The sequence below is a fragment of the Calypte anna genome, chromosome 2 (assembly GCF_003957555.1).
Source record: "Calypte anna isolate BGI_N300 chromosome 2, bCalAnn1_v1.p, whole genome shotgun sequence".
Lineage (NCBI taxonomy): Eukaryota > Metazoa > Chordata > Aves > Apodiformes > Trochilidae > Calypte > Calypte anna.
In genome coordinates this window covers 98266064-98277791 of record NC_044245.1, presented here as the reverse complement: position 1 = coordinate 98277791, position 11728 = coordinate 98266064, and the positions used below count along the sequence as shown (strand labels likewise).

Sequence of the window (11728 nt, the reverse complement as noted above, 5' to 3'; positions counted from 1 at the left end):
TAAACAAATGACTCGTTTGTGGATCTCTTCCAAAAATGCAGATCGCACACAGAAGGACATTTATTTGAGTCCCTTGGCAGAGAAAGAGGCACATAGTATCAAATACTGTGCTAGTGGCTGCTTGAAAGGCAAACACACTGATCCTCCAGCTGCTTCACTGATGTCAGAAAGATATTTGACTTAGCCTAGCATGGTGCAGGGGCTATTCAGAGGTTATTTGCAAGAAGCTGCTAGACCTACTGGAAAACATCTATGAAAACACAAGGCTGGAGCCCAGAGCAAACACTCCAGCTGACATTACTCATGTCACAGCAACACAAGGGTGGGCAAGAAGGAGTTGACCTCCCAGCCTAAGTACAGATTTTGGGTTACTTGGGGATTACCTTAATGGTGTTACCTTGTTTGGGGGTTATCTTAACCCTTAAGGGGTTATACTATGTTCAAGATGGAGAGACCACCCAGACAAATTACCTTTGATCAAGCAGATAATGAGGTCCTGTAACTCTGGCCTCAGGGCTGCTTTTGCACAAAAGAAGAAACGCACTCAGTAAAGATGTGCACAGACACACGCATGCCTCCTACCAGGACTGTGTATCAGGATATGCTACTTACACAGACAATGGCACTTTCCCGCAGGAAAGTCACACTTGCATTAAAATAGGCAGTCAAGCTAAGCAGCTTTTCTCTACTGGAGAAACGATGCAGCTACCTGAAGGGATTGTAAAGGAGATACAGGAGATGTAGGAGCTTATATCTATCCTCTCTAGAGAAGAAAAATCTCCTTTTTCATTAAATTTCAAGCTATGCAAACTCGACATATTCCAGGGCGTGCTCTGTATTGTGGTGACATGAGCTTTCAGGAAAGTCGCTCCACAAAAGCTGCTTGCTTAGTGAAAAGTTTCAGACAGCAGTTTGCTATCTGCTGGCAAAGCCACGTTCGAAAACAGCTGCGCAGAGAAGATGGCTGTTGGCGGGGCATCGAGAGGGTCCACCCATTTCTTCGGATGCTGCCAGTTCAGAGAAGGCTGAAGTGATCCGCCCTGCCGAAGGGGCGAGCAGGCTAAGGAGGAAGAGGAGAAGGCGATGTTACCTTCCTGCTCGCAGAGCGAGGGCGGGATGCCTTGGCTCGGTGAAGGGGACACACGCCACGTCTGCCAAACCCGGGTTGGGTGAGAAGCGCGGCGGGGATGGGGGAGCCACCTCTGGGGTCGGAGAAAACTCCCCACACCCCTTCATTGCCGATGATAAAGAAGCGAGAGGACAGAAGTTACGGAGCTGGGGGTGCTTGACAAGGCGCCGGGGGCGAGGGGCGGACTGTCGGTGGGAGCGGCCGCCCTCCAGCCCGAAGGAGAGAGCGACGGTGCCGGTGGGACGGGGAGGGAGGCGAAGGGGGGGGAGCACCGCCTCAGAGCCCATAAAGGACCGCCCGGGGGGGGTGGTGCCGTGCAGAGCCGGGCTGGGCGGCGGGAGAGCGGGACGGGGGAGAGGCTTCGCCATGAGGGAGATCGTGCACATCCAGGCGGGACAATGTGGAAACCAGATCGGTACCAAGGTGAGCCGGAGAGGAAACCCCGGGCTGTCGCTGCCTGCCTGCTCGCGGAGCTTCTCAGCGCCTGGAGGACGCTCCCGGACGCTTCTTCGGGCTCTTTTCGGCCCACGGGAGTTGAGCTGCGACAGTCGCCAACCACACCCCACCGCCGGCTGTTGCCTTCCCGCTCCCCGAGGGAGCCGCGGCCGAGAGGCGTCGGTCGGGTTCGGGACGCGGGGTACTGCGTATCTCGCCTCTCCCCGTGACCATAAAAGGCTTTGGGAAGTACCGCAACCAAAGGGGACTTTTTTTTTTTTTTTTTTACAATTATAATTTTATTATTTTTATGTTTTAACTGGCCGGGACGTGGCTCATAACCGGGGAAGGGCGGCAGAAGTCCGGGTAGCTCCTTCCGAGCACTGAAACGTCCCAGCCCGTCCAGGCGAGGATCTGGGCGGCCGCTGTTGGGTTTAAATCCTGGTGCCCGCCCGGCCCTGCCTGCCGCCCCGTCCCGGGCAGGGAGGGGCAGCGGGCACGCCAGGAATCCGGCAGCTGCGGCCGAGCCGAGCCTTTGGGTCGCCGCCCTGCGCCTGCCCTCCCGCCCGCGGTGTGACCGGGGCGCTGGGCTGGGTTGCTTGTGCTCCGCAGGGGAGTTCCTAACCTACTTCTCCTTTTCCTCCCCTAGTTTTGGGAAGTGATCAGTGATGAGCATGGCATTGACCCAGCCGGAGGCTATGTCGGTGACTCAGCGCTGCAGCTGGAAAGGATCAATGTCTACTATAATGAATCATCCTGTACGTGCGGGGTGCGGGACGGGGAGTCTGTGGGAAGGGGTGCAGGTATCTGGGAGAGATCGAGTTGGTGAAGCTGCTTTACACATTTGGTCACCTCCTCTAATGCCATCAGACCCACAGCATATCCCAGTTCACCCCATTATCTACATTCTTATAAACTGGTAAATGGGTGTTATCTCCCCAGGCAGAGAATGGCACAAGGGGCTGTCAAGAGCCTGGAAGTGGAGGTTTGTTTGTTAACACTGTGATAGGCTTTTGTTGTTTTAACATATGATTGTTGCATCAGATGCATCTTACCAATTGTCAATTGCAGGATGAACGTACATCTGTAACATTCTGTCTCTGATTTCATGACAGAGGGTTGGGCCACAGCTAATGGGAAACTCAGTGGTGATCCATTAGTAAGATACCAGAGGTGCCCGAGTAATCTGTCAGCCTTGTTTTGCATAATATTAAGTGTAAAAAGGCCCTTAGGCCTGTTGATGTGAACTTGCAAGTAAAAATGCATCATCTCTTGTCCAGCTGAGGTTAATTCATATTATTTAGGAGACCAGTGGATCCTACCTTCACCTTAGCAAGGCAGTCTCCCATAACATCCTTGTGAACAAGCTCAGGAAATGCAGGATAGAAGAATCCCCAGTAAGATGGATTAAGAACGGGCTACATGATAGAGACCAAAGAGTAGTGATCATTTGTGCACAGTCCAACTGGAGACCTGGGATGAGTTGAGTCTCCCAAGGATCAGTGCAGGGTCCAGACCTGTTCAATATCTTTATCAATGACCTTGATGATGGGACAGTGTCTTCTCAGCAAGTTTGCTGATGACACAAAGCTGGGAGGAGTGGCTGACACCCCAGAAGGCTGTGCTGCCATTCAGAGGGACCCAGACAGGCTGCAGAGTTGGGCAGGGAAAAAATTAATGAATTGCAATAAGAGCAAGTGTAGAGTCTTGCATCTGGGTAGGAACAACCCCAAGAACCAGTACAGGTTGGGGGCTGAGCTGTTGGAGAGTAGTGAAGGGGAAAGGGACCTGGGGATGCTGGTAGATGGAAGGATGACCATGAGCCAGCAATGTGCCCTTGTGGCCAAGAAGGCCAGTGGCATCCTGGGGTGCATTAGAAGGGGTGTGGTTAGTAGGTCAAGAGAGGTTCTCCTCTCTCTCTATTCTGCCCTGGTGAGGCATCTGGAATATTGTGTCCAGTCCTAGGCCCCTCAGTTCAAGGACCCAGAACTGCTTGGAAGAGTCCAGTGCAGAGCCTCCAAGATTATTAAGGGAGCAGAACATCTCCCGAATGAGGAAAGGCTGAGGGAGCTGGGTCTCTTCAGCTTGGAGAAGAGGAGAATGAGGGGTGACCTCATTAATGTTTATAAATAGGTAAAGGGAGGGAGCGAGGAGGGTGGTGCCAGGCTCTTCTCAATTATGTCCAATGATAGGACAAGAGCCAATGGATATAAACTTAAGCATAGGGGGTTCCATATAAACACGAGGAGAAATTTTTTCACTGTGAGGGTGGCAGAGCACTGGAACAGGCTGCCCAGGGAAGTTGTGGAGTTTCCTTATCTGGAGGCATTCAAAACCCTCCCAGACGTGTTCCTATGTGACCTCCTGTAGGTGACCCTGCTCTGGCAGGGGCATCTGTTGAGGTCCCTTCCAACCCCTAACTTTCTGTGATTCACCTGAGCTTCTTTGAACAATTTAAACTGCATATAGACTCTTTATCTATTGCTAAACAAGAGCTTGCAAAAGGTAATCATTTGTAGGACCCAAAAGATGTCAGGTCTGTTTTTCAAGGAGAATTTATTCATAGCTATGCTGCTGGGTTTTTTACCACTATGACTTCCTGTATAGAAAACGTTTGTATATGTGCAATCTATATTGGACTAATAGTATAAGACAGAGTGCATTTTTTTTTTGAGAGCTATAAGTTATTTCAGTATATTAAGGGTGTGCTTACTTTTTATTGTAGCCCAGAAATTTGTCCCAAGAGCAGTCTTGGTGGACTTGGAGCCAGGAACCATGGATAGTGTGCGATCTGGTCCTTTTGGTCAACTCTTCCGGCCTGATAATTTCATCTTTGGTATGTGGATGTTACTTTTAAAAAAAACCCAGCAGGTGTTTGATTGGTGGATGGTCAAGCATTTAAGCTCTCTATTCCAAAGTGGTCATTGGTACTGAGGAATCCTAATAGCTTAATATTACAATTCCAGCTATCTTCAAATCAGCTAGAGGATCCCATTAACTAAAAAAGTCATTCTTCTGTTAACCATTCCTTCAGCTAGCAAACTGCTGAAAGCTTCCTATTGTATTCAGATAGACATCATTTGCTTTCCATATACATGAACTCCAGAGAAATCCTGAGACCACCTCTTTTTACAACAACATGCATGGAAGTTCTGCAGAAATTTTGAAGGGAGAGAACCTCAATGACAAATCAACCAGACTACTCTTCACTTGAATTCATATGAAATGTTTGAGCATTAAATTGTTCATAGGCTGTGTAATTAAACTTTTTTCATCAGATTCAAACAGTATAGTAAACAGTAGAGGAAAACCAACTAATTTTAAAAAGCACTGTTATATATAGCCAGTTACTGGATTGTTTTCCAGTAGAATGAGAAACATTCTAAGAAGATATGGGGAATTTTTGGTTTTGCAGTGTTCCTGCAGAGGGTTTTAGTCTTTATTGTTTCACTTTAGACTTCTGTAGTAATTTTCATCTAAGCTTTAAAACGCACATTACCAGGGTTGGTTTTCATATCATCCTTACAAAATGCAGCATTGTTATTGATTCCTTTGCACTAGAGGAGAGATTGCTTGTGAAAGTCAAATGATCTACTTGCTGAAACAGGAAGACTCAATAAGAATTCATGTCCTTTTGGTTTCCAAGTCTCCACTAGGCACAAGACACATTTCCTCTGGTCAGGGTAAGCTATTAGTTTGGTGTATTGTGTTAACATAAAGAAGGAACAATACCAGGACAGACAGAGAAAATACAAATATAATTTGTGTGGTTTAAACTTCAGGCTAGGTTGTTCTGTTGAGGTGGGGAGTGAAGAAGCCATGCAGAGTCACTTCAAGTTCTTAACTGACTTAAAAGTTTTAATGCTATCCCTGTTGTTCTATATAGTCCACAGCAGTGATGTTAAGGATCTCTTTCAAAGGAGTTTTAAGTTAGAACTGGTGGAATTAAGCTTGGGGAGAAAAGCCAAGACATGGGCAGCTTTATGAAGTATGTTTCTATATTCAGGTTTTTATTTTCACTCCCTTTCTGCTGAAAAGAGAGTCCTCTGAAAGTGAATTCAGCTGACCTACAGAAATACCTAAGATGGAACTTCACACTTTGACATACCACCAACAAAACCAGAGCAAAATCAATTCAGAATGTCTTCAGCAATAATCCAGTTCACTGTACTCCCTTCCTGCCAAACTAACAATGAACCAACAGCATGTGATCAACTTGTATCTGACAGAGGCCCCTGCCAGCATCAGCCACTGTCCTCCCAACCTGCTGAATAATGCAGAATGACTGCCTGAGTGCTGAAGTAATGATCTTCTCTGTCAAAAGCCAACAAAGCATTTTGTTTTCTCTTTTAAAAATCTGGCCTGGGACCACAAAGGACTTTGTGGCAGAAGCTGGCAGTCCCATACTTGCTGTACCCCAGCCTGTTAGGGCTCATTCTGATGGAGATGTTTTTGGCCTCTGCTTGTATATATGTACGTGTGCTCATGTCTCCATAGCAAGTAATTGTGGCCTGTCAGTTGGGTATATCAAGTACATGATCACACACTCCAGAGAGAGTAATTTTAGCTCAGAACAGCAGGAGATTGTGGTGGAGACAAAATAATTTTTGTGCTTTAATGCTTTTGTTGACAAGGTAATGCTCTAAAAAGGTGAAGAAGCACAAGTGGAATGAATTTGCTGTACGAGAGCCATGATGATCTGGCCTTATAACAGCACATAATTGCACACCAGGAACTGCTGTGACCTCTGTATCTCTTGTTAATCAGTTCTCATTTGTACATTTTCCATTTGTCATTCTTTCCTGTGTACACCCTTGCTAGCTTTGCTGCGTAGATACCTCCCCAGTTTAAGTTGGCTGAACTGTCAGGAGCAACCACAAAATGGATTCTAGCCCCAGGAGCTATCCTTCCTCCTAAATCATACTGTTAGTTATACACCAAGGCTCTTCAAACTGAGTTTCTAAGTGTTTGTGTGAAAGCTACTAATCTTTCTTCCCAAATTCATCTTTTATTTCAATCAACGAAGAGAGGAAATGAATGGAAGAAGACTGCAAGAAATAGTTGCAATTTTAGGGATCAAAAAATAAATTGACTTTTAAGCAAACAGCTTCTGTGCATGTGCAGCTCAGTCTGAACATGTGTGATAACCCTGTGGTGTGCTAAAGTAAGAAATAGACATAGAAGGATCTGGAGGAACCAACAGTGTAGATCAATTGTGGGATTGCTTTTTATAGACTTCATTTAGATCTGGGTCAATGCGCAGTGAGGAAAGGCAGAGGCAGGATGCTAGAGCTTCTGGATGGACAGTAGGGTCTGCTGAGACCCGATTTTTCTGAACACATGCTCATTTTCCACCTAGAGATCTAGTCCTGGGGGAATTTGATGATTTTACATGTTTGTCTTAAGATTTTCAGAGATTTGGTAGGTACCTGGTAAGTGGTGGGCATCCAGAAGGGTTGCACAAGGTCATTATCAAGATTTCCAGGTGCGTGGCAGCCTTTTCAGGGCCATGGTGCTTCCATACTCTATTGTCGTGGGTAAGAAATCTGAAGCTTCCAGGGCTTATTATACATGCGGTGCCTGGACACATGCACAGCAGAATCATAGAATCGGCTGGGTTGGAAGGGACCTCAGAGATCATCAAGTCCAACTCTTGATCCACTACCACTGCAGTTACCAGACCATGGCACTGAGTGCCACATCCAGTCTCTTTTTAAATATCTCCAGGGACGGAGAATCCACTACTTCTCTGGGCAGCCCATTCCAATGTCTGATCACCCTTTCGGTAAAGAAATTCTTTCTAATATCTAACCTAAAATGATGGAGACCCTTGGCAGGTGTCTGATTGCTGGACAAAGTGCAGTGTTCCTGCAGGAGCAGCCCATAGGGAATCCATTAGTTATTGGTGTAGGCAGCTGCTGCTACATTTCCACTCAGGAGCTTAAATGCAAAGGTTGTATTAGTGAAGTAGAGAAAGGTGGTAGTAGTTAATGTGGGCATTCAGGAGTTTGTGTGATTCAGGTTAAGTCTTGGAGTCTCATGCAGTGACTAAGGAGGGGGTCCTCCTGTGTTAGGCATTTTACCTCCTAACTTAATTTGCAAACTAAGCAAAAGCAAGTACAATCAGTTTCTACTGATTTTTTTTTTCCCCTATGAAAATATTTCCACATTTGTGAGAGTAATTGCTGTTCTCTTACCTTGTTCTGTATTCCTATTTTCCATTCACTCCCATCTATTCTCTCTGTATCTCACTGCCCACTCAAGAAGGACAGGAAGATGTTTACCCAAGAAACAACCTATAAAATAAAGGTCTAAACTTAGAAATTAGCTTTGTTAGGATCCTTCTGCATCTTGGAGTGATGTCTGCTTGTTAGTGTGCATTCTGATGTGCTGCCCTTTCTATTGTAGGGGATCTGTTCAAGCAGACTGCAGCTGGTTACATAGTTAATTCTGGAAGGATATTACTTTGTGCTTTGCCCAGCTGGAAGTGGGCAGGAAGTGCTGAGCTCCCTAGGTTCAAAGAAAGAAAAATATAGCAACATAGAGAACAATGCATTAACTGACCAAATACATCACGAGGAAACTAAGCATTTATGTAGTGAAAATAAAGTGCATCATATTTAAACAATGTCCTGGCAACCAGTTTCCCTGATTTATATGTCTGGCAGCAAGAGGGTTGCACTGGGAATTGAAGAGACATGGTAATAGGAAGAAAGGGGAAGGTCTTGGAGAACAATGCAGTAGAAGCTGACAGCCCCACACCTGGTTCTGACTCTATTGCTCTTTCTTAATACCACTCATAAGACCTTCCATTAGGTGAGGTCAGTGGTGCTATGTATGTAGTAATCACTGTGAGGAACAGGAGTATTAAAAAGCTGGTCTCCCATTTCATCCTCCTAATTATCTAGGTAATAACAAAATAGTAGCATAGTAAAGAATCCAGACTGACCATCTTAATAAATTGAGTGGGCAATAAAAGGAAAATGGAAGCCTTGGGGAGAAAATGAGGGGCTTGTGAAACATCAGTAATCCAATTTTGTAAGTTGCTTTGCAGATCCTGAGGAACAGTGAGTTTGTAGGGAAACCAGTAAAAGCTAAAAGGCATTTAATAACTTTCACAGTTTTGAAATAATATTCTTGAAGCTTCTGTCACTCAGTATTTTCATTTGGGCTGGGTAGCCATGAATTTAAAAAATAGGACTTCTGAAGCCCAGCCTTATCCTTGAGTGACCACAATGCCTCTGTGTCTTGCATTTAGAAATTTGTATCTGTGATTTATCTCATGGCCCTTATTAACAAAGTATTTAAATGTTAAATGTCTGGTGTTTATGGAATAAGCAGGCTTGTGTGAAAGCTTTTAAAATAAGGGGTTAAGGCCATCTTTGCATTCATGGAAGGTTAAAGCAGGCATAAATTAAAAGTATCAGGGATTTATTTGAGGCAAAATGAAACTATATAAAAAGTTTTATGTTGATACTTCTTATAGATAATTGTGGGCAAAACAGAAAACCACAGTTATCACACTCACAGATTTATAGCAGCTTTTGTTGCAAAAATGGATCCATTTGGCATGGAAATACCAAAGTTACCAATAATTTTGTATATTTTCTTTCTCTATTGTATGTTATTGTAGGACAAACTGGTGCAGGAAACAACTGGGCTAAAGGACACTATACAGAAGGGGCGGAGCTGGTCGATTCTGTACTCGATGTAGTAAGAAAAGAGTGTGAACACTGCGATTGCCTGCAAGGATTTCAGCTCACTCATTCCCTGGGAGGAGGGACAGGCTCTGGCATGGGAACCCTACTCATCAGCAAGATTCGAGAGGAGTATCCCGACAGGATAATGAATACCTTCAGTGTCATGCCCTCTCCGAAGGTTTCTGATACAGTGGTGGAGCCTTACAATGCTACACTCTCTGTCCACCAGCTGGTTGAAAACACGGATGAAACCTACTGCATCGACAACGAGGCTTTGTATGACATTTGCTTCCGCACCCTGAAGCTCACCACTCCAACATACGGGGATTTAAACCACTTGGTTTCTGCCACCATGAGCGGAGTGACTACGTCCCTGCGTTTTCCGGGCCAACTCAACGCCGACCTGCGGAAGCTGGCGGTGAACATGGTCCCTTTCCCGCGCCTTCACTTCTTCATGCCAGGCTTTGCTCCTTTGACAGCCCGAGGCAGCCAACAGTACCGGGCACTCACGGTTCCAGAGCTCACCCAGCAGATGTTTGATGCCAAAAATATGATGGCAGCCTGCGACCCGAGGCACGGGCGATACTTGACGGTGGCCACCGTCTTCCGTGGTCCCATGTCGATGAAGGAGGTCGATGAGCAGATGTTGGCCATCCAGAACAAGAACAGCAGTTACTTTGTGGAGTGGATCCCAAACAATGTCAAGGTGGCAGTGTGTGACATACCTCCTCGTGGCCTCAAGATGGCTTCCACGTTCATTGGCAACAGTACTGCCATTCAAGAGCTCTTCAAAAGGATCTCGGAGCAGTTTTCGGCCATGTTCAAGAGAAAGGCCTTCCTCCACTGGTTCACAGGGGAAGGAATGGATGAGATGGAATTCACAGAAGCAGAAAGCAACATGAATGATCTGGTTTCAGAGTATCAGCAATACCAAGAAGCGACAGCAAACGATGGAGAGGAAGCATTTGAAGATGATGAAGAAGAAATCAATGAATAAAGAAATCAGGTGTGGCATTTTCCAAAACAAATTCTCAAATCTGGATTTCTAATAATTAGGCTTACAGATCTGTATTTCAGCTTAAAAGAAAAAAAGGAAAAAGAAAAAAAAAGTGAATGACTCTCAGATGTTAGAGGTGCTCTTCAGAGTCCATTGAGGTCACTGAGGACATTCAGCATTTCTGGAAATCAGGCCATTATTGAGGCAAACATAAGGCATTCAGTTAAGACTTGTTCCTAAGAGTCTGAACACAGACTGCTAGCTTATCTTTTTTTTTTTCCCAAACAGAATTTGTCACACCCAAAGTTGTTCAAGAGAAGAGATAAAATAGGCATGAAAATCTTTAAAATAGAGTTGCACTATTTTTCACCCAATTGTAAGAAAATCTTGTGGGTTTGAACATTCATTCAGTACCAAATGTACAATACTGAACTGCCAGGAACAAAAGTTGTTAATAATAAAAAAAAAGAAGAAAGTGTCATCAGCTATTTTGTATAGTCCCTATAAGCAGTGATATTTGACTCCAGTCCTCTAAAACCAAAATAAAAAGATTAATATCCTCTCAAGAAAAAGTGTTTTGGGCAGTCAATGCTACATCCAGTGAGCTGCAGGCCAGAGGCTGGATTTATGCTATGTGACTTAATCATTTGTTGCTGGATTATCACAGATCATATATATGAAATCTCTCCATTTGTGATGTGTTCTTCAAGGATGCTTGCATTTTTAAGTGGCACCCCAATATCTTGCTGGCCCCCTGTCTTTCTGGCTATCAGCAGTTACTGGTGCTATTGCTATCTCTGTTCCACTTAGCCCTTAGAGCTGAAATGCAGATACTCCACAGAACATGGTGGGAAAGGAGATGTAGGCTTTATGTCAATACATCTCACTACCTTGGTATGTAAATTCACCACACCTATAAATGATATGGATGGCTTGTTGACAAGGTAGGTTAAAATCACTGGGCAGATTAAGGTTAAAATAGAAATAAAAGTATTTATCCACGCTATTCAAAACAGATGGCAAAATGAAAGATGAACAGCAGTTTATCTGCTTACAGTGAAGTGGAAAGGTCTCTGCCTTACTCAGCTGACTTGCTGCCCTAACAAAGTGACTGCTGGGCATTCACTCTTTGTGCATGCTTGATGTTTCTGCTCATATCAGTTAAACAGCCCTTCTCCATTAGGGAGCCTCTCCCAGAGAACACTCTGTCTACATGAAGTCTTATTTAGGCCAGTTTCTAAGCAACAGAACAAGCAAACAAAAGAGAAACCCTCCGGAAATCCAAACTTAAAATGTTTCAAGAACACTTTGCTCTTTTTCTTCTCGCCTTTCTAAGCAAAAGTGTTGCTCAATACTTAAAAAGGCACTTTGCAAACCTAGTGTAATTTATAGTGATCTGTTGCTCCTCAGAAGGCGATTGTTATGTTTTGTTAGTTCGGCATTCAGGGGATGAGATGGAATTTTATA

At 44.8% G+C, this 11728-nt stretch overlaps 1 protein-coding gene across 1 annotated transcript; it reads left to right on the top strand.

Annotated features, from left to right (window-relative positions):
- The first annotated feature begins 1432 nt into the window (after positions 1-1432).
- Positions 1433-10810, top strand: TUBB6 (tubulin beta 6 class V). Its single transcript, XM_008505514.2, has 4 exons — positions 1433-1552; positions 2214-2322; positions 4290-4400; positions 9198-10810. The coding sequence occupies exons 1-4, from the start codon at positions 1496-1498 to the stop codon at positions 10259-10261; spliced, it is 1341 nt and encodes a 446-aa protein (XP_008503736.1). The 5' UTR covers positions 1433-1495; the 3' UTR covers positions 10262-10810.
- Positions 10811-11728: the final 918 nt, after the last annotated feature.